Here is a 24,229-nt window from a genome sequence, read left to right on the forward strand (position 1 = left end):
TGGTGTCCTGGCTAAATTTCCAATCTGGCCCTCATACCATCATGGCCACCTAATGATCCCCAGCATCCAATTGGCTCATTCATCCCCCCTAACCACTTAGAATTCCTAATGCCAAAGCTATTACACTCCCGTTGACAGGCTCGCTCTCTACACCCCCTCCTGAAGCTAGATACCGTGAAGCTCATTGAGAATCAGAGCCACACACAGTGTTTTTCATCTACGGAGACCTTTGATTTTCATCTGCCAAGACATGCAATTTCATCGTATTGCCTAGTGGGTGGGGAACCTATACCTATAGGGAATGGCTGGCCACCAACATGATGCCATTTACTAAGATAACACTGTGTGTGTGTGTATAGACAATCCAAAGGGCAGATGGGGGGTGTGGGGGGGAGAAGAGAAACAGACAGACAGAGTGAAGCCAGAGACTGCAGGGTGTATTTTTCCTTGGATAATTGCAGCTTTGCATATGTGTCTTTCAGTGTAAGTCTTTAAAATCCTCTACTTCCTGGTGTGGCTGTGAAATCATTCCCCTGCACATTTGAATTGCCTCTTCCCTGAGGTGAAGGATTTAATGAATGAATTTACTGTAGTACATTTCAGCCAGAAACAACTGAACACAAAACAACCAGGGCTCTGAATCTAAACACAACAAAAATATTTCGTGCATCTTTTAATTTGCTTCAGGACAGCTCATATGATTGACATGCTAGTTATAATGTGCATGATGTACAACGCTGGACATGTATTAAAAAAGATGTGGTTAGATCAACATTAGATGAGCCACAAAACCAATCGAAATAATCAGCTCGTGTATTTCTTTAAAAACCAGAACCCAACACATTTCAGTCATTTTTGTCATGCGAAACAACTGGTACTTTCATCAAGTGCTTTTCGTCCATAGAAGCTTGACTGTTATAGTATTGCACGTAGCATGGCCTTGTGTGTTACGTTGACAGGTGTGATCTTTGAAAGGGTTATGTTCAGTGGTAAGAAATGCTGCAATTCATTCTGTGTGAAAAAGGAAGAAAATGACCATGACATTATGTACTTTGATGTTATTAAAAAGTAAATGCCACGCAGGATAAGGTTTTTAAATAGCACTTTCCATACGATCGACAGAGAACAAATTAGAGAAAAATAAACTGTGAAAAGGCCAAGATCGCATACATTCATGGACATGCTTTATTGATACCAATGTCCAATATAAAAGTTTCTTCCTCCAAAACGACATCTACGAGATTTCATGAAAATACACCTTCAATTTCATGGACATTTTGTTCCATTTTCACCCAGATTGACTCAGTAATGATGTCTGGAAGGATACATCTAAAGAGGCAGATGGACTGACTGCAGCTGGAAACAGCCAGATAAGAGCCCCTCTTATTAGGTTAATAGCGGAGCTACATCTTACCAGAGGGACCACTCATAGCATAGAACAACTCTGCAGGATTGACATAGTTCGGTCTGGCAGTTTGATGTTCCACGAGGAGAAATCACAATAGTTGGTGTCTTACCAACCTCATGTATTTCACAAGAGTGAGAAAGAGTAAAGGACGCATGGTCAGGGTTCCCGGAAGCATTTTACAATCATTTAACTGCATCAAACATCAAGCACTTAAATCAGATCACTGTGGGCTCGAGGTATTAATGAATGAAATATACACATTTAATAAAAATATAATTTAATTATTTAAATACATTTCCGTAGGTGTGTAATGTATTGCGTAATGTATTCCCATTGGTATGTTTCACCTACTGTGAGTACTACAACATCAACCTGTGGGAGAGAGAGAGAGGGGGAGAGAGAGCGAGGCGGGAGGGGGGAGAGTAAAAGTACTGATTCTGAAGACTGGTCTGCTTAACCATCAGTCTCTCTCAAACAGAACCACAGGCTGCAGAACAGACAGAACAGCAGCAGCACAGCCAAAACAACTAGCTGAATAATAATAACTCTCTGTAGGAGGGTATATGCCAACAGCAGGTTGGAAATTCTCATTACTTCTTCAACAAAAGGAAGATTTAAATGATCAGAACTCCTCATAAACAACCCCAGACCTCTCTCTCTGTGGTCAGAGCAGAGGAGTGTTCAAGGACAGGACGGTTCAAAAAGCTCTGGTACAGACATAGACAGACAGTGAGCTGAAGATGTTGACCTGAGGGTTCAGTGCTGCTGGGTAATTGACCATTCATCCTTTGTGTGTGATTCACCAGCTCAGAGAGCCCAGCGGTCACGTCCTAAGCGACCAGAGAGAATAACTGTCCATCCGTGTTTCAAAGCACCAGAGAGAGAGAGAGACAGAGACAGAGACACAGAGAGAGAGGGAGCGAGAGAGAGAGACAGAGCTGCTTTCCTTCCAGATTCAAAGAGCCTCTTGTGGGGCTCTGGCATCGCTGCTAACCACAGGAATCAGGTCCATCAGTTCAGTCTACAGTGCATAGAAAAACATTGTGCCAAAAAACACATTGGCCAGCAGCCTAACAACATATCTTCTCTCCCAGACACTCTCTCACAAATTGTGTCTTCTTTCTCTCACACACACACATTGCTCTCACACAATGTCCCATTGACACCTATGGCTGTGAGTTTGAAATATGTCAGGCCTGAGACTGACACTCAGCCCTGGAACGCATGAATCTCCTCTTCACTGAAACAATGCTGTCTCACCAACCTGAGAAAGAGAGGAGGGAGATTGGGAGAAGTGAGAAGGGGAGTCAGAAAGCCTAAAGGTGGGAAAAGTTATCAAAAGTTATCCAATGTTATACAGGCTAACTTCCTTGCACTACATATCCTGAAATAGCTTGAATCTACTAAATCAACATTAACATAAAAACACCGATTTTTACCTTGTCAGCTCGGGGATTCGATCTTGCAACCTTTCGGTTACTAGTCCAACGCTCTAACCACTAGGCTACTTGCCGCCCGGCTAAATGCCTAACTGGAGTGTGTAGAGGGGTGTGGAGTGTCACTCACCCCACAGTCAGCTCGGTGAAGGCTGAGGGGCCACACACACACACAAAGACCTTTGAGCCCTCAGGCCTAAGCAGGAAGTCAGTCAGCATGGAGGCCTCAACCCGCCCCTTCCTGCCTGTCCACCCATCACACGGCTCTGACAGAATATACTCCACCTGGAACCTGGAACCATAGAATAGAGCAGAACAGAACCATCAAACGGCTCTGACAAAACATACTCCACCTGGAACCTGGAACCATAGAATAGAGCAGAATAGAACCTATCACATGGCTCTGACAGAACATGCTCCACCTGGAACCATAGAATGTAAGAAACAAAATGTATCTTCTGCCTTACCAATTGACAGACAGATCATCAGAACATACTGTACACTGACAGAGGAAGAGAGAGAACATTCTCTGCCTAGCAGCAAGACTACATGTACAGCAACATGTATGTGTTAATGCTGCTTCACAGGTAATGGTTCACATGAGATTCTAGTCAAAATGGTAATGATGGGGAGTGTTCACACACCATGAAGACATGCAATCATAGACATCTGGAGCGGGCAACACACACACACACACACCACACACACACACACACACACACACACACACACACACACACACACACACACACACACACACACACACACACACACACACACACACACACACACGCACACACACAGAGGGTCAGTCTTGCTGACATTAACGCAGCCAGCCTCAAAGACCACCTTCAATATGAATACACAGTGCAACACACACACCTCTCATCTTCAGCAGCGAGGCCGTCCAGTTCAGAGTGCCACAGGATGTCTCTTTCCTGTCTGCTGAAGAACATCAGCTTGGTTTTCCTAGAACACACAGATCTAACGCCGTCAGAACAGCCTTGTCCTTTACAATGTATACACATCCTCAGGAAGAGAACAATGACAGCCTTGTCCTTTACAATGTATACACATCCTCAGGAAGAGAACAATGACAGCCTTGTCCTTTACAATGTATACACATCCTCAGGAAGAGAACAATGACAGCCTTGTCCTTTACAATGTATACACATCCTCAGGAAGAGAACAGTGACAGCCTTGTCCTTTACAATGTATACACATCCTCAGGAAGAGAACAATGACAGCCTTGTCCTTTACAATGTATACACATCCTCAGGAAGAGAACAATGACAGCCTTGTCCTTTACAATGTATACACATCCTCAGGAAGAGAACAGTGACAGCCTTGTCCTTTACAATGTATACACATCCTCAGGAAGAGAACAATGACAGCCTTGTCCTTTACAATGTATACACATCCTCAGGAAGAGAACAGTGACAGCCTTGTCCTTTACAATGTATACACATCCTCAGGAAGAGAACAATGACAGCCTTGTCCTTTACAATGTATACACATCCTCAGGAAGAGAACAATGACAGCCTTGTCCTTTACAATGTATACACATCCTCAGGAAGAGAACAGTGACAGCCTTGTCCTTTACAATGTATACACATCCTCAGGAAGAGAACAATGACAGCCTTGTCCTTTACAATGTATACACATCCTCAGGAAGAGAACAATGACAGCCTTGTCCTTTACAATGTATACACATCCTCAGGAAGAGAACAGTGACAGCCTTGTCCTTTACAATGTATACACATCCTCAGGAAGAGAACAGTGACAGCCTTGTCCTTTACAATGTATACACATCCTCAGGAAGAGAACAATGACAGCCTTGTCCTTTACAATGTATACACATCCTCAGGAAGAGAACAGTGACAGCCTTGCAATAGCACAGCAGTCAGAGTACAGCCTCATTCAGTTTCTATTCAGTCACAAGTAGAAAGGAATATCTGAAAGAACGGGATCAACAATACAGCAGTATATTTGATAGGATAGGCAGAATATTTTCCATACTGCTTATACCTTTCCAAGTCTTTCATATCTACATGAAGTGCTTAGGGGTGAGGGGCTATACTAGGGGTTGTTTCTGGGTGGAGCCATGACAGTGTATTTCACCTGAGTGAGCCCAGGTCCTGGAGGGCCAATCGGATCACCCGAGCCATGGGCGTGAACCCCGTGCCGGCTGCTAACAGGTAGAGGTGAGTGACCTCACGCAGGAGGCGGAGACTGAACGCACCATCCGGGCTGCTGACAGACAGGTGGTCACCTAGGCAACCAGGGAAGAGGAGAGAAGGAAACCCATTAAGCACAAGAATAAGCAAAAACAGATAACACATAAATGTATTTTTTTTAAAGGAGTACAAAATCAGGATAGCTTGAATAATGAATACAGAACACAGTGTCTGTTCATTCCCTACTATCAGCTATCCATTTCCTCTTTCATGAGGTTTCTGTTTGTACTGTACAGCTAGTCTTTGTTATTAGGTGTTATCTAGATGTACTGTATATCAGTGAAAGGCACATGGTACTGTTGTAATGGAGAATGTTTTTTTTCTTTAATTGACTGACTGGGAAATAAACATTCTCCATCTGTCCCAATGTTGCAGCTGGGCCTGCATCGCCAGGCAACCACACACATCACTCAACACTAGAATATATTCAGGTAATGGGGGCCAGATTAGGACAATTACATAGCCTGAAGCCCTGTCACTGAGCGTAGTTTACACAGAAAGATAAAGAAACATCTATTTTCCTGTCCACTTCTGTGCAGATGGACTGGTAGGAAAATTACTTTTCCAGTAAGAAGAAGGTCATGGATTTAGATTGTCTTGTCCTCTTAACAGTGGAATCAATACAAAGGCCAGGAAATCCGATTCATTGTGGGTGGAAAGGAAAGATGGGTTATATTCTGGCACCCTGACTATGTAGAAGGCTGGACTCTGAGAAGGGGTCGGGAGGATAGATGAGATAAAACAACCTGTTGATGAGTTTTTAAATAGAAACTAATTACACCATCAATCCTGTTTGGGAGCTGAGCAATCTCCCCCCCTGTAATTGATTTATCTGAATAGTGCCTGCTTCTGCTGATGTATGAATAAGAGAGGAGAGAGAGAGAGATGAGGAAAAAAGATAGGGTCTGTGACGATTATAGAATTTTAGGTAACAATTAATTGTCATGCGAATGACCACAGTCATTGTCATAATTGTCTTTTTTGTTGAAAAATGTTTTGAGCTTGTAATGGATATCTGAATATTAGCTATGACATACCTACTAAATACAACAGCATTAGTGACACCCCTATCTCAAAAAGGAATGGTTTGGACCGCTTGAAAGGTTTGGAACCGTGCCGTTCTGCTCGGAAAATGACTACCAAATGTACCCACTTCATGTAAAAAGACTATTATCTACTCGAATAGAAAAGTTGATAATTGTTGGTTACAGGATTATACAATAACTGTGCCAGCCCTAACTAACATATGACATTTAATACTCAAAATACATAATGAGACTAGAATTGCAAAGTGCTACTATTAATCATAACAATATCCCTAATCACAATGGTAAGAGTATAGTCCTCCCTGTGAATGTTAACTTCATAATCATGTTATTACTAACGGTCATGTAAATGCAGTACCCAATCATAATCAATGCTTGTTTATTGCATTTTAAAGACTAAATGATGTTAAAGGGTTTTTTTATTTTAAATCGACGAACAGGAGTCAAGAACTTCTGTCACCTAGTCTACTTGTGTACGCAGCAGGCAAACATGTAAATGAGTTTATGGTAAACAAAAGGTAATCTAATCAATCCTGGTTGGAAGAAAAATAACCTTCCTTCTGGTTTCTGATGTGCTATTTTTTATTTCATGTTGTTGCCGACCTTGCTCACTTACAGTGGGGGGAAAAAGTATTTGATCCCCTGCTGATTTTGTACGTTTGCCCACTGACAAAGAAATGATCAGTCTATAATTTTAATAGTAGATTTATTTGAACAGTGAGAGACAGAATAACAACAAAAATATCCAGAAAAACGCATGTCAGAAATGTTATAAATTGATTTGCATTTTAATGAGGGAAATAAGTATTTGACCCCATCTCAATCAGAAAGATTTCTGGCTCCCAGGTGTCTTTTATACAGGTAACGAGCTGAGATTAGGAGCACACTCTTAAAGGGAGTGCTCCTAATCTCAGTTTGTTACATGTAAAAAAGACACCTGTCCACAGAATCAATCAATCAATCAATCAATCAATCAGATTCCAAACTCTCCACCATGGCCAAGACCAAAGAGCTCTCCAAGGATGTCAGGGACAAGATTGTAGACCTACACAAGGCTGGAATGGGCTACAAGACCATCGCCAAGCAGCTTGGTGAGAAGGTGACAACATTTGGTGCGATTATTCGCAAATGGAAGAAACACAAAAGAACTGTCAATATCCCTCGGCCTAGGGCTCCATGCAAGATCTCACCTCGTAGAGTTGCAATGATCATGAGAACGGTGAGGAATCAGCCCAGAACTACACGGGAGGATCTTGTCAATGATCTCAAGGCAGCTGGGACCATAGTCACCAAAAAAACAATTGGTAACACACTACGCCATGAAGGACTGAAATCCTGCAGCGCCCGCAAGGTCCCCCTGCTCAAGGATACATATACATGCCCGTCTGAAGTTTGCCAATGAACATCTGAATGACTCAGAGGACAACTGGTGAAAGTGTTGTGGTCAGATGAGACCAAAATGGAGCTCTTTGACATCAACTCAACTCGCTGTGTTTGGAGGAGGAGGAATGACCCCAAGTACACCATCTCCACCGCCAAACATGGAGGTGGAAACATTATGCTTTGGGGGTGTTTTTCTGCTAAGGGGACAGGACAACTTCACCGCATCAAAGGGACGATGGACGGGGCCATGTACCGTCAAATCTTGGGTGAGAACCTCCTTCCCTCAGCCAGGGCATTGAAAATGGGTCGTGGATGGGTATTCCAGCATGACAATGACCCAAAACACATGGCCAAGGCAACAAAGGAGTGGCTCAAGAAGAAGCACATTAAGGTCCTGGAGTGGACTAGCCAGTCTCCAGACCTTAATCCCATAGAAAATCTGTGGAGGGAGCTGAAGGTTCGAGTTGCCAAACGTCAGCCTCGAAACCTTAATGACTTGGAGAAGATCTGCAAAGAGGAGTGGGACAAAATCCCTCCTGAGATGTGTGCAAACCTGGTGGCCAACTACAAGAAACGTCTGACCTCTGTGATTGCCAACAAGGGTTTTGCCACCAAGTACTAAGTCATGTTTTGCAGAGGGGTCAAATACTTATTTCCCTCATTAAAAGGCAAATCATTTTATAACATTTTTTACTTACATTTTTCTGGATTTTTTTTGTTGTTATTCTGTCTCTCACTGTTCAAATAAACCTACTATTAAAATTATAGACTGATAATTTCTTTGTAAGTGGGCAAACGTACAAAATCAGCAGGGGATCAAATACTTTTTTCCCCCCACTGTATCTGAGACATTAGTATTCCACAGTGCGGCTAAACCACCTGCAGATTGACGTACACTTGACCTCTATATATGAATATTCCACTTAATATGAACACACAGCACATGAACACACACATACATTTACACACACAGAAACAAATGCACGCACACACAAACAAAACGCACACAACCTACTCACTGACAACCTTATATTTCTTTACTCTTATTATTATCTATCCGGATGCCTACTCTCTTTACCTTGCCTTCATGTATATATCAACCGCAAGTAGCTCGTACATTGATCTGGTACTCCCTGTATATAGCTCCCCATTGATCTGGTACTCCCTGTATATAGCTCCCCTTTGATCTGGTACTCCCTGTATATAGCTCCCCTTTGATCTGGTACTCCCTGTATATAGCTCCCCATTGATCTGGTACTCCCTGTATATAGCTCCCCATTGATCTGGTACTCCCTGTATATAGCTCCCCATTGATCTGGTACTCCCTGTACATAGCGCCACAATGATCTGGTACTCCCTGTATATAGCTCCCCATTGATCTGGTACTCCCTGTATATAGCTCCCCATTGACCTGGTACTCCCTGTATATAGCTCCCCATTGATCTGGTACTCCCTGTATATAGCTCCCCATTGATCTGGTACTCCCTGTATATAGCTCCCCATTGATCTGGTACTCCCTGTATATAGCTCCCCATTGATCTGGTACTCCCTGTATATAGCTCCCCATTGATCTGGTACTCCCTGTATATAGCTCCCCATTGATCTGGTACTCCTTGTATATAGCTCCCCATTGATCTGGTACTCCCTGTATATAGCTCCCCATTGATCTGGTACTCCCTGTATATAGCTCCGCATTGATCTGGTACTCCCTGTATATAGCTCCCCATTGATCTGGTACTCCCTGTATATAGCTCCGCATTGATCTGGTACTCCCTGTATATAGCTCCGCTTGTACTCCCTGTATATGGCTCCGCATTGATCTGGTACTCCCTGTAAATGGCTTATTTGATTCCTCTTTTGTTCGTTACTATTTAAAACTAATATATATATATATAATAATAATAATAATTCAACTCGGCATCTTTGGGAACGGTTGGGAATTTCAATGTAAAGTCTACACCAGTTGTATTCGGTGTATGTGATAAATAACATTTGAACAACCCACTTAGCTGTAACAGTGAGGGTTCCTGGGGGCCTCAGACTTACCGATGTTGAGGTTGTTTAGATGTGGAGTCAACACTCCATCTGGGTAGACTTTGATCATGAGGAAGATGTCAGTGGCTGCAGTCCCCTGTGTGGAGTCCAGTGTAGCTGGTACCAGTGTTTCCTCGACTGGCGTGTAGGGCTTCACCACCTCACTGTCTACACATATAGCATTAACATTAGCAATGAATTACATGGGATGCTATGGGATTAGCGGTAGCCCAGATATAGCGTTAGCCAACTGTCTACACATTTCATAAGACTTGCTTTTCTCTGAAGGCCAGGAAGGAGCTGGTACGATGTACATTACTGGTGGTTTTAGATTTTATTTTTTTAGTTTTATATATGCTTCAACCACTACCCTGAGGCTTCAACCACTACCCTGAGGCTTCAACCACTACCCTGAGGCTTCAACCACTACCCTGAGAGCAATTGATTCAGTATAGCATACGGCCCTCATGTTCACTACCAATCAAAAACATCATTGTGATCTCTACAGTGCTGTTGGCTGGTCGTCATTGTCCTTGCATAGGCTTGAACACTGGTATACACTGATTTATAAGGCCATATTGGGTAAAATGACACCATCTGTAAAAAAATAAAAGAATGTTATTTTTTTTAAATTTTTTTTAATCAGCTCAGTAAATATTTATCAATTACGGTCACATTCTCATTTGCTTTTAACAGTACCAAGAATTAGAATAGGTCATGTTGGAAATAGTTTTAGTTACTCAACTCAGTGGTCCTGGAATTCTCAAAAATGTGATGATCTAGTCATGTTGGTGGAGGTTAAACACTTGGTCGATGTAAATATAGAAGCGTGTAATTGTCTTTAGGACAGCTGTTTCTTTTGTTATGACATTTGTGTTTCTTTATGTAATAGTTGTACTGTATGTGTATCTATAGTTTTGTTCAGGGTTGTGTTAGTGTATCCAAGCTGCTGTTGGACCAGGTCTTGCTTGAAAAATTTATTTTTATCTCAATGAGAAACGCATGTATAAATAAAGGTTAAATAAAATTAAAAAAATGTAGCATAGGGATTAGCTCTAGCTTAGTTGTAGCATTAGCATGGATCTATAAGCTAGGCCTTACCGTGGATGAGGGCCTTGAGGTAGATGTGTTTCCCAACTGGCACGTGCATGAGTGTCCCTAGAGGGAGTTGTAACCGGAACACCCAGGTGTCGTGTGTGACCTCCGTCTTAGAAACTAACATACACTCCCTGTAGAAGATCGCTGCAGAGAGAGAGAGTGAATAACTAACATGTGATTTTGGTTAATAGGGGAATGTAATAAAATCAATTCAGAAGACTGATGAATAAACATCTCTTTGGATGTGTCTGAAATGGCATTCTGGCTATTTCGTCTTTTCTCGATTCCTCACTTCCTCTCTCCTTGCCGCCTCCTCAAAACGCATTGGAGGAGAAAGTACAAGGTCCCTCCCCTCTTACATTCTCCTCCAAAGCGTTTTGAGAAGAAGGTGAGGAGTGAGGCTGTGAGGAATCAAGGAATGACGTATTGGAAAAGAGCCCCTATTCATACCTCGATCTTTCATCCTGAAGAGAGAATCATGGAATTCCAGTGGTTCACCAAGCTCCTCCCACTTTCCTTTGGCTGCTTTACGCATGCTGACCTGAATCTTCCCCACAGCACACGCTGTGTGAACTGTACCAGCATAGCGAGAGAGCGAGAGGGAGAAAGATGGGGAGGGAGGGATCGAGGGAGGGAGTTGGTAAACGTTAACAGTTAGTCAGCTTTAGCTTATGAAAAGACATCAGACCAGAAAATGTTCTCCTTACCAGCAACGCTTCCATCTACTTCTTGGGCTAAACCTGAAAAAGAGAGACTCCTAGTGAGTTGTTTACCAGAAATTAATATAAAATCAAATTCATCACCCCATTTACAGAGAGATAGAGAAGGAAAGAGAGACAGAGTAAGAGAGAGACAGACAGACAGACAGACAGAGGGGGAGAGAGATAAACCGATAGAGGGTTTAGTGGACATGGGCACAGTGTTTATTTCCTCTGGTTGACACAGTCAATATTTCCCTCCAACATTAATAAGCCAGTGATAAACACTGGACAGTAATTGTGTCAAGTCCTCCAGGCTGGAACACAGATGGAGAAATAAGCCTTGACAGCAATCAATAATATAATTACAGCTGATAATGGACTAGGTCTGTGATGGTCATGGAATTTTAGATGATGATAATTGGCCAGCTAAAATGGCCATGGTCACCGTAACAACCGTTCGAAGTTTCCTCGCGTTGTTAACTGTCCATGTTACGGCAGAAATGTCGGCTGTCCCGTCTTCAGTCAGCTGTTCGTTCAACACCACAACAAAAAATAAAATTAAAATGTGCGTATATTTTTTTAAGGGGGTCTTCATCAGTTAAAGGGTAAAGGTAATTATGCCAGCTCTAGGGTACACGATAGCGTTGTGACAAATGTAAAAAATGTCTAAATGTTTAAACTGCAATTGGTATTGTTTAAACGATAAGAAAAACATCATAAAACTATTCACAATGCAGAGATGGTGCTGCGTATGACCGCCAGCGGGCAATGCAATTAAAACTAACGCAGTCATGGCAACCCAGAGACTGTAAAAGATATGGACGAAGCAAATCGATAACATCAGCCCATTGTTTCCTATGAGAATGCTCAGTGGCGCATTTGAAGATCAGAAAGTGCATATTCAGCAAGTCACCATCTTGCTTCACGGAGGAGTTTTTGGAAAAATTGCATGTGCACTTTGAGCTAGTCTAAGAAGTGTACTGTAATGCAGGTGTAATAAAGATAATCTAACGTTTTACCTAATGATATATAAGGAGGGCATTTGCACAACATGTTTCACAACAGCACACAACAAAATTCCAGAGACATATTGAGCAACCAACTGATACCAATCACGACCACACCCAGAGACTGATGGCGGACTAAGCACTCACACAAAAATGTCAAGACATGAAAGCACCCTAGCCACACGAACTGACCACTGGTGTAAAGAACAACATTCCATGAATATCGCAAGCACCCAGACACGAATTACCAGAAATACACCCACACACACACACACACACACACTTAGGTGTGTTGGACTCCGAGGACAAAGGACACTGCCAAGGGCCAATGGGAAGTCGACACCACCTGGAGAGTGGACCGTCCGTCCACTCATCGACCAGTCAGGAGAGCGGACCTACTAGACTCAACGTCAACACACTGTTATTTCATTGTATAAATTGGATGTACACTATGTTTCGGGGCTCTCTTCTGCTAGTTCCCTATGAGCTAAACGAAGGAGTCCGTGCACGCTTTGCCAAATATCTTTGTCTCATAATAAACTGCCTTACTATAAACTGAATCACCCGGTCCAGCGTCTTGACTTGTCTCCTTCTCAAATAACTAATCATCAACACAGGCTAGCTCAGTGCTGCCTCCTCTCATTAATTAAGTATCTCAAGTTGAAGGCCGACCGAGGAACTGCAGGCTGCCTTTAGCAACTGCAGTTGAAGTCCGAAGTTTACATAAACTAGTTTTAATGACTCCAACCTAAGTGTTGCAACTGCTCCACACATTTCTTGTTAACAAACTATAGTTTTGGCAAGTCGGTTAGGACATGTACTTTGTGCATGACACAAGACATTTTTCGAACAATTGTTTACAGACAGATTATAAGACTTATAATTCACTGTATCACAATTCCAGAGGGTCAGAAGTTTACATACACTAAGTTGACTGTGCCTTTAAACAGCTTAGAAAATTCCAGAAAATGATGTCATGGCTTTAGAAGTTCTGATTGGCTAATGGACATCATTTCAGTCAATTGGAGGTGTACCTGTGGATGTATTTCAAGGCCTACCTTCAAACTCAGTGCCTCTTTGCTTGACATCACAGGAAAATCAAAAGAAATCAGCAAAGAAATTGTAGACCTCCACAAGTCTGGTTCATCCTTGGGAGCAATTTCCAAATGCCTGAAGGTACCACATTCATCTGTACAAACAATAGTACGCAAGTATAAACAGCATGGGACCATGCAGCCATCACACTGCTCAGAAAGGAGACGCGTTCTGTCTCCTAGAGATGAACGTACTTTGGTGCGAAAAGTGCATATCAATCCCAGAACAACAGCAAAGGACCTTGTGAAGATGCTTGGAGGAAACAGGTACACAAGTATCTATATCCACAGTAAAACGAGTCCTATATCGACATAACCTGATAGGCCGCTCAGCAAGGAAGTAGTCACTGCTCCAAAACCGCCGTAAAAAAGCCAGACTACAGTTTGCAACTGCACATGGGGACAAAGATCGTATTTTTTGGAGAAATATTCTCTGGTCTGATGAAACAGAAATATAACTGTTTGGCCAAAATGACCATCGTTATGTTTGGAGGAAAAAGGGGAGGCTTGAAAGCCAAAGAACACCATCCCAACCGTGAAGCACGGGCGTGGCAGCATCATGTTGTGGGGGTGCTTTGCTGCAGGAGGGACTGGTGCACTTCACAAAATAGATGGCATCATGAGGCAGAAAAATTATGTGGATATATTGAAGCAACATCTCAAGACATCAGTCAGGAAGTTAAAGCTTGGTCGCAAATGGGTCTTCCAAATGGACAATAACCCCAAGCATACTTCCAAAGTTGTGGCAAAATGGCTTAAGGAAAACAAAGTCAAGGTATTGGAGTGGCCATCACAAAGCCCTGACCTCAATCCCATAGAAAATTTGTGGGCAGAACTGAAAAGCGTGTGCGAGCAAGGAGGCCTACAAACCTGACTCAGTTACACCAGCTCTGTCAGGAGGAATGGGCCAAAATTCACCCAACTTATTGTGGAAAGCTTGTGGAAGGCTACCCGAAACATTTGACCCAAGTTAAACAATTTAAAGGCAATGCTACCAAATACTAATTGAGTGTATGTACACTTCTGACCCACTGGGAATGTGATGAAAGAAATAAAGCTGAAATTAATCCTTCTCGCTACTATTATTCTGACATTTCACATTTTTAAAATAAAGTGGTATTCCTAACTGTCCTAAGACAGGGAATTAAATGGATTAAATGTCAGGAATTGTGAAAAACTGAGTTTAAATGTACACTGCTCAAAAAAATTAAGGGAACACAAACAACACATCCTAGATCTGAATGAATGAAATAATCTTATTAAATACTTTTTTCTTTACATAGTTGAATGCGCTGACAACAAAATCACACAAACATCCAATTTATCAACCCATGGAGGTCTGGATTTGGAGTCACACTCAAAATTCAAGTGGAAAACCACACTACAGGCTGATCCAACGTTGATGTAATGTCCTTAAAACAAGTCAAAATGAGGCTCAGTGGTGTGTGTGGCCTCCACATGCCTGTATGACCTCCCTACAACGCCTGGGCATGCTCCTGATGAGGTGGCGGATAGTCTCCTGAGGGATCTCCTCCCAGACCTGGACTAAAGCATCCGCCAACTCCTGGACAGTCTGTGGTGCAACGTGGCGTTGGTGGATGGAGCGAGACATGATATCCCAGATGTGCTCAATTGGATTCAGGTCTGGGGAACGGGCGGGCCAGTCCATAGCATCAATGCCTTCCTCTTGCAGGAACTGCTGACACACTCCAGCCACATGAGGTCTAGCATTGTCTTGCATTAGGAGGAACCCAGGGCCAACCGCACCAGCATATGGTCTCACAAGGGGTCTGAGGATCTCATCTCGGTACCTAATGGCAGTCAGGCTACCTCTGGCGAGCACATGGAGGGCTGTGCGGCCCCCCCAAAGAAATGCCACCCCACACCATGACTGACCCACCGCCAAACCGGTCATGCTGGAGGATGGTGCAGGCAGCAGAACGTTCTCCACGGCGTCTCCAGACTGTCACATCTGTCATGTGCTCAGTGTGAACCTGATTTCATCTGTGAAGAGCACAGGGCGCCAGTGGCGAATTTGCCAATCTTGGTGTTCTCTGGCAAATGCCAAACGTCCTGCACGGTGTTGGGCTGTAAGCACAATCCCCACCTGTGGACGTCGGGCCCTCATACCACCCTCATGGAGTCTGTTTCTGACCGTTTGAGCAGACACATGCACATTTGTGGCCTGCTGGAGGTCATTTTGCAGGGCTCTGGCAGTGCTCCTCCTGCTCCTCCTTGCACAAAGGCAGACGTAGCGGTCCTGCTGCTGGGTTGTTGCCCTCCTACGGCCTCCTCCACGTCTCCTGATGTACTGGCCTGTCTCCTGGTAGCGCCACCATGCTCTGGACACTACGCTGACAGACACAGCAAACCTTCTTACCACAGCTCCCATTGATGTGCCATCCTGGATGAGCTGCACTACCTGAGCCACTTGTGTGGGTTGTAGACTCCGTCTCATGCTACCACTAGAGTGAAAGCACCGCCAGCATTCAAAAGTGACCAAAACATCAGCCAGGAAGCATAGGAACTGAGAAGTGGTCTGTGGTCACCACCTGCTGAACCACTCCTTTATTAGGGGTGTCTTGCTTATTGCCTATAATTTCCACCTGTCGTCTATTCCATTTGCACAACAGCATGTGAAATGTATTGTCAATCAGTGTTGCTTCCTAAGTGGACAGTTTGATTTCACAGAAGTGTGATTGACTTGGAGTTACATTGTGTTGTTTAAGTGTTCCCTTTATTTTTTTGAGCAGTGTATTTGGCTACGGTGTATGTAAACTTCTGACTTCAACTGTAAATGATCCTTCTAACTCGTCTCTGTGCAATTTTAATACCAGTATATAGTAAAATATGGCATACCGCCCATCCCAACCTTATGTCCCACTTCTCATCAATGTGAGATTTCGTTGCAGTGACGATGTAAGACCACGTGTTCATAGATGTCCAACAATGTATTTCGCTGCACCTGTGATAACATCTGCAAATCTGTGGTCGCGACCAATAAACTTTGATTTGATGTTGTTAACGCAACGTATGAGGTGTTTGACTTTGAGAGCTCGCGTTTTGTACTTTGCAGAGGAATCATTGTACAATTTCTCCATCTGGGCCATCACGGTTGTTCGATATGGCATCTTGTAGTCTGGTTCTAGATATGCCATCAGGGCAGTGAAGCCAATATCCTCTACCATTGAAAATAGCTGCATATCAACTGCAATCATTTCTGTAATCAACGCTGGGATTTTCTCACTCCATCCCTTATCGCACTTCTTTCGTGTGAAGACTGAAGAGCCTGTCTAATGTCTGTTGTTGGGGGCCTGCGCTGCTGCTGCCAGCAACGGTTTGGGTGTCAAGGTGCCTCCCTTTCAGACGGTTAAGCATTGCACCTGTACTGCCACTGTAGCTTAATTCTACCTCGCAAAGTTTGCGTTTCATCACCTTCTCAAAGTATTGCCATACAGGACTTCGCTGCTGTCACGTCCCTGTCATTTTCCCGACTGTTAACGACGAAGTTCAGAGAGCTTTATATCTCCTCCTACTAATGTTACAGCATTGTTGCGTTAGGCATGTTCCCTTTATGATGATGATCGGGGCCTGTTAGTGCTAGTTGTGATAACTGCACTGTGTGACTTACATTTTATGGGAGGAAATAAGAAAAATATAATAGTAAACAGTTTTCGGTTAACAATGCCAATTTGGTTTAAACGTTCACACCCCTAGTACAGGATGGTTAGAGAGAAAAGAAAGAGTTTGGCTGTAATAGATGGATAAAAGAAAGGAGATTGAAAGAGGCGGCTATGACAACTCACTTACGTTGACGCAGCATGTAGGACATTTTCCCCAGAAGAACTTCCACCCGTAGAACACCATCTTGCAGGTCAACTATGGTACAGCCAGAGTTGGGGAGCTGAGATAGGAGAGGGGGTAAAAGAGAGGAGAGAAAATAAGGGAGAAGAAGGAAAGAGGTGAGAGAAAAGAGGGGTGGGCGGTGAGGTTAAAGAACAATTACTGCACATTCTGGCTCACATTTCACTCAAATCTTGCCATTTAAAAATTGCAAAGCGGGGATGTTTACCTTCCGTTTGGTGAAAACCACAATATTGACTGTGACATCAGTTTGAAACCAGTCATACCTAAAAAAAAACAATGCACAGATACAGTATGTTCATTACCTTCTCACATCTATCTATCACACCTCACATCCTCCAGTCTGTCACCATTCTCAATATCATAACAGTTGTTCTTGTTGTTTTGTGAGCGTACCTGGGCCGGGCGTCTTTGGGTTGGGGTGGTGGCGGGGCGGCTGAGGGTTGCAGTGATGAGGGTGAGGGAGGGATGAGGAAAGCAGGAGGGAGCATGAAGGTGGGCGAAGGAGGGGGGGCTTGACCTGAGGAGAGAGAGAGAGAGAGACAAGAGTGAGGACTCTGATTTCAGCCACATAGAATATAGAACACCCACACACAAATACCAGACACTACAGAACAATCACAGGGTTTTTTTTGTGTGCATTATTCTTATTGTTATTTTGTACATTACCATTTAAATGAGTGATGGTGTCCTTTATCACAGACTTAGCTGTGGAAACAAATTAGAAAGGGTCAAAAAACATCATGCATGAAAGAGAGAATACGGTGCATTAAAGTCCTGAGACAGAGGGATTGTGTGTTCCTGTACCTTTAAGAGCAGTGCTGGCCTTCACAGCCATCCTCCCTACCAGACACTCCTTTAGCATGGACTCATAGTTCACCCAACGGTGAACCTGCTCATATGGCCACAGATACAGGGACAAAGGCAGACAGGGAGAAAGTGAGCAAGAGAGCTTAGACACGCACGGCATCACAACACACATTATGTGCTTTAATGTTTTGAACTTGTGTGTTTTAACATGTGAACTTCCAAGGTAGTCCTTTAACTCGGGAAAGTCCAACGAGAGCTGACCTGGTCAAAAAGGTCTGTTCCGTCTATCCCAGCTGCCTTCATCAGTTCCTCTTCTCCTCCAGGGTGGAAATCCATGTAGGGGCTCACATTATAAACCATGCCTGAGACACACACAGGAAATAATAGTATGTATTCACAAAATACTCACAAAATGCACAATACATTTATTTATATCTGTATATTAGGGCTAACTCGTGTATGTGGGCCCACTCACACCGACAAATATAACAGTGAATTCAGAAAATACATTCAAAGAAATGGTTATGAACGCTTAAACTATGAACTACACACATTGTAATGTATGGTGTTGAGGGGGAGGTGAAGGCTGTGCCCAGCCTCCAATGCTTTCTGTAGAAAGCCTTCTCACAACATAAAGACACATGCCCTACTCAAAGACATTATCCCAGCAAACACAACATTTTCCTCCCAACATAAGGACCTGGCCGAGTTACTGACCCTGAAAACAGACACGGTCTCAAGGAAAACACTGTGTATGAGAGGAGAAGGTATGTACACCACAGGGAACCTTGATTTGTGTATATAATCACCAATTACTGTCTTATAGCCTACTGATATTAAATTGGTTAGCTAATGCCTTCATCACACATCTCTATGGGAGTGCTGATGAGTGCGATCAACAAATCTGAAAACATGAATAACAAATGAGACATGATGATAATGGCATCAGTATACGGTTGTTTAATTCCATATTTCTTCTCTACAACCTACTGCTGCTGCTGGGTGTTGTTATTTGTTGTTTTAAGGACTGATTATCAAATAAGTACTAAAAAATGATTGCTGTATGCCAAGCATATGTGAGTGTATGAGTTTGGGTAAGAGAGAGAGGTAATAGGGAGGGAAGAGAGAAAGAGAGGCATACAGCGGGAGGGAGGGCGCCACCTGTTCTGCTCTGAAACAGAAGAAGTGGACAGAGTCCTAGTCACTAAAGCCTGCATAATCTTCCTTCACATCAAATTTAATTAAGCTTTATTACTCAATGTCCTTTGACAAATGAACCCACTCCATGACTACCAATGACTGCATTTAATCTCAATGACGCACATGTGGAAATGAGAGGATGAAATGTGTTAGATTCCTTCCGAAAGTGATTCCTCACGAAACCCAGACAAAAAAAGACCATGATTTTGGGGATTTCACTCTATGTAAGAGCCTTCGGAAAGTATTCAGAGCCCTTGACTTTTCCACATTTTGTTATGTTACAGCCTTATTTTAAAATGTTTTTTTCCCTAATCAATCTACACACAATACCAGATAATTACAAAGCAATAACAGGTTTGTAGAAATGTTTGCAAATGTATTACAAATACAAAACTGAAATATCACATTTACATAAGTATTCAGACCCTTTACTCAGTACTTTGTTGAGGCACCTTTGGCAGCGATTACAGCCTTGAGTCTTCTTGGGTATGACGCTACAAGCTTGGCACACCTGTATTTGGGGAGTTTCTCCCATTCTACTCTGCAGGTTGGATTCTCAAGCTCTGTCAGGTTGGATTGGGAGCGTCGCTGCACAGCTATTTTCAGGTCTCTCCAGAGATGTTCGATCGAGTTCAAGTCCGGGCTCTGGCAGGGCTACTCAAGGACATTCAGAGACTTGTCCTGAAGCCACTCCTGCATTGTCTTGGCTGTGTGCTTAGGGTCTTTGTCCTGTTGGAAGGTCAACCTTCGCCCCAGTCTGAAGTCCTGAGCGCTCTGGAGCAGGTTTTCCTCAAGGATCTCTTTGCTCCATACATCTTTTTCTTGATCCTGACTAGTCTCCCATTCCCTGCCGCTGAAAAACATCCCCACAGCATGATGCTGCCACCACCATGCTTCACCATAGGGATGGTGTCAGGTTTCCTCCAGAACTCCAAAGAGTTCAATCTTGGTTTCATCAGACCAGAGAATCTTGTTTCTCATGGTCTGAGAATCCTTTAGGTGCCTTTTGACAAACACCAAGTGGCCTGTCATGTGCTTTTTACAGAGGAGTGGCTTCCGTCTGGCCACTCTACCATAAAGGCCTGATTGGTGGAGTGCTGATGAGATGGTTGTCCTTCTGGAAGGTTCTCCCATCTCCACAGAGGAACTCTGGAGCTCTGTCAGAGTGACCATTGGGTTCTTGGTCAGGGAGGTGACCAAGGCCCTTCCCCCCCGATTGCTTAGTTTGGCCGGATGATCAGCTGTAGGAAGAGTCTTGGTGGTTCCAAACTTCTTCCATTTAAGAATGATGGAGGCCACTGTGTTCTTGGGGACATTCAATGCAGCAGACTGTTTTGGGTTACCAATCCCCAGATCTGTGCCTCGACACAATCCTGTCTCGGAGCGCCACAGACAATTCCTTTCGAACTCATGGTTTGGTTTTGGCTCTGACATGCACTGTCAACTGTGGGACCTTATATAGACAGGTGTGTGCCTTTCCAAATCATGTCCAATCAATTGAATTTACCACAGACTGACTACAATCAAATTGTAGAAACATCTCAATGATGATCAATGGAAACAGGATGCACCCGAGTTCAATTTTGAGCCTCATAGGAAAGGGTCTGAATATTTATTTAAATAAGATATGTTTTATATTTTTTATACATTTGCAAACATTTCTTCAAACCTACTTCACTATCATTATGAGGCATTGTGTGTAGATTGTTTTTTTTCCCTCATCAATGTAATCCATTCTAGAATAAGGCTGTAACGTAACAAAATGCACTGTAATAGTCCTTTGGAGGAAGGATTGTTGACAGACTTGACATTTGTATTTAAAACCATAATTGAGAAATGATTTATCAGAGTTGGCATATTATGACATTTTGTCCTAACTTAGGCCTCCTTTAAGACTCCATTGTGGTTCATCTGTAGGTGCTACAAAGCAAACATTGGGGTCATATGAAGCTATACTGCCTTCTCTGCAATATGAGTAGTATTTTTATTTCAAGAACTTTTTCTTTACATTAACTTATGAATATTGAAAAATATAAACATGATATTGAAATTGGCAAATGTTTTAATATATGGTTGAACATAATATACTCTACAGGCTTAGCAAAGTTCAAGAGTGGGATCTCTGCTACTTTAAGAGTTATTACCCAATTTTTAAACATTAACAAAAGAGTGAATGTGAAAATGTATTCAAAATGGTGATTTGCAGGATGTGCAATGATACAAGTAAAAGGAGGGCTGTGATTGGTTACAATGCTGAACTATGCCAATTATTTTTTTAAAGGGCCATAACTTTAAAACTAGCAGAGATCCCAGTCTGGAACTTTGATATGCCTGTAGAGTATATAATGTTCAACAATATATTGCATTTTTAAGCATATTTTCTCTATTCATGTTGTATGATTAAATACTCATAAATGAATGGAAGACATTTTTTTGTGAAATCAAAATACTACTCATATTACAGAGCAAGTGGTAAAGCTTCATATGAAACACATTTTTGCTTTGTATTGCAGCATCGACAGGTTAAACATTATTGGCTATTAAAGGAGGCCTGGGTAAGGCAAAATGTAATAAATATGCCACCTTTGATGAACTATTTCTCAATTATGATTTGAGAGACAAATATCAAATACAATCTTTCCTTGAAAGGACTATTCTATGGATTACATTTCGTAGAAATCCCCCAAATCATGGCATTTGTTTTGTCTGGGTTTCGTGAGGAATCACTCAATTACGACTACGGAAGGTGGAGAGAAGAATTGTGTACAGATAGTATGTGGCTACTGTGTGTGTATGTGTACTTTTCACATTTATTTTCCTGAACAATTTAAGTAATACCCCAGTTTCTCCAACTCTAGCCCTGGAGAGGCATTGAGCCCTTGATTAGTTAAATCTAGTGTGTTAGCACTGGGCTTAAACAAAAACCTGCAAAACGCCAGGACCAGTGTTGTGTGTGTGTATACAGTATAGGGCTAGCTTGTGTCACCTCGTATGCAGGTCCAACAGTCGTGCCGTGTGTTGTGTTTTTGCAGCTCCTCCTCCGTGACGTCTATGAGTCTACCTCTCAGCCCTGTCAGGTCTCGGCCACTCTTAGCCACACGGATCCAGTCCATCAGACTGTGGCCAGGCTTCAATGCTACCTGAAACAACATGGAAGAACAGCCCTCACAGTCACAAAAGGTGGTATCATGATAATACAGCTTTACACTTACAGTTCAGTAAAGAGTAAAGTGGTGTCAAAGGGTGTGGCATGATGACAATCAATTTAAGGTTGACTTTGCAGACAGGGTTTTCTAACTCAATTTAAAATTGGACTACAGCACAGAACATTTACATAGTAGGACCACAATAGTCTAACCCATTGATGGGTCATCAACATTATGTATGATATAAAGGCATAACTCTCACACACAATCATGTCGTCAACTACCGGTACAGTACCTTGTTCCTGCCGGACTGACCGGCTGGAGCAACACGCTGCTGAGAGCTGGCTGCAGGGAACGACTGGGATGGGACGTTCAGCATCGCGACTCTTCGAAAGCAGGCCAAATTCTGAAGGAATCCTGTATAAGACGGGCCTTCGATTAACACGACAATAAAGGACAAACTCTTGGGGTTGTGAACCACTGTGAAATTATGTTTCCGTTGTGTCATAAGAAACACATTTCCCTGAAGTGACACTAGTTGAGTAATTTAGCTAACTAGCTAGCTGACTGGCTAGCACCCCGGAAGAGCAATTTCACAACAAAACGCCCAAATATGTCCATAATATCAGACATATGAAATAACCGGTGAGATGGATCTCGACCGAACAAAATGACACTTACAATACACTGTTCGTACAAAAATATTTGACTATGAAAACAACACCTATTTGGCGTTGTCACTGTTAAAAACTACATTCCCGCGGTAGCTGCAGATGATGTCGCGATATGATGATGAAATGGGCAAAACACTTAAAGTAAAACTGTATCCAAAATACCTAGAGCGCCATCTAGTGTAAAGATACATCTCAACAGTCGCCCTGATACAGTACAAAGCGCCCCGAAAATTTCAGAAGACGATGTAAATAAATGTAAAATAGGACTCATATTTATGTTTTTATAGGGTGTCTTTTAGGCAATATAAATGTGAGTATTTGGAAATGCTAAATGGTAACTTAGAACACGTAGCCTACCTGGTATGAAACCAGAGAAAAAAATGGTCACAATAGAAACATATTTCGCTCTTCCTCCATCTCCCTCCTCCTCGTCCTCCTCCGAATCTTCGTTGGAATGATTTAACATCAAAATATGTTAATAATTGCCATAGACACAGTTATTTTGTCACAATTCAGAAACGTGATTATCCCATGTATCACATGAGCCTTGTACGTACAATGAATGGCCTATTGCAAAACGATATAAAAAGACGGCTTGAGTTAATTTACATGACCAACCAGCGTCAGTGTAGGGATAGTTCTACGTCCCTACGTAATCTGATTAGACAAATCTCACTAAAAGGATTCCAAGGTGGGAATAGTTTCTTCTTGACACGTGACTTCAAAATAAAAGCCCAATGTACATGGACTCTATTTTACCTGTATTTTAAACTCATTATTTAATAATGAATGCGATTTTTTGGGAATGGCTGAAACAGCTCCCTTTTTTCATTCACACACACACACACACACACACACACACACACACACACACACACACACACACACACACGCACGCACGCACGCACGCACGCACGCACGCACGCACGCACGCACGCGCACACACACACACACACACACAGACTTACACACACACACACACACATTCGGTAGATGCGTGAGAGAGCTGCTGAGTGGCCAGTTGGGCAGTAATGGAGGGAAGCTTGTGCTGACGAGAGCAACACCTGGACACAGCAGGAGTCCAGGAAGGA

General features: G+C 42.8%; 1 protein-coding gene across 2 annotated transcripts; it reads right to left on the reverse strand.

Moving 5' to 3' along the window:
• Positions 1-656: 656 nt before the first annotated feature.
• LOC106605501 (cytochrome b5 reductase 4) lies at positions 657-23,244 on the reverse strand. 2 transcript variants are annotated; one of them, XM_045718628.2, is made up of 17 exons: positions 23,146-23,244; positions 22,760-22,881; positions 22,305-22,458; positions 18,380-18,480; positions 18,116-18,200; positions 17,978-18,016; positions 17,705-17,828; positions 17,517-17,574; positions 17,255-17,348; positions 11,350-11,382; positions 11,093-11,215; positions 10,646-10,786; positions 9,557-9,712; positions 4,966-5,116; positions 3,727-3,813; positions 2,975-3,136; positions 657-2,672 (listed from the first exon to the last, which is right to left on the reverse strand). In XM_045718628.2, exons 2-17 carry the CDS (start codon positions 22,841-22,843, stop codon positions 2,618-2,620), a joined length of 1,647 nt encoding a protein of 548 aa, XP_045574584.2. In that variant the 5' UTR covers positions 22,844-22,881; positions 23,146-23,244; the 3' UTR covers positions 657-2,617. The 2 variants fall into 2 exon arrangements, with proteins under 2 accessions (XP_045574584.2, XP_045574582.2); XM_045718626.2 differs by having other exon boundaries at positions 22,760-23,244.
• Positions 23,245-24,229: the final 985 nt, after the last annotated feature.

This window comes from Salmo salar, chromosome 05 (genome assembly GCF_965601325.2).
Source record: "Salmo salar chromosome 05, fSalSal1, whole genome shotgun sequence".
Taxonomy (NCBI): domain Eukaryota; kingdom Metazoa; phylum Chordata; class Actinopteri; order Salmoniformes; family Salmonidae; genus Salmo; species Salmo salar.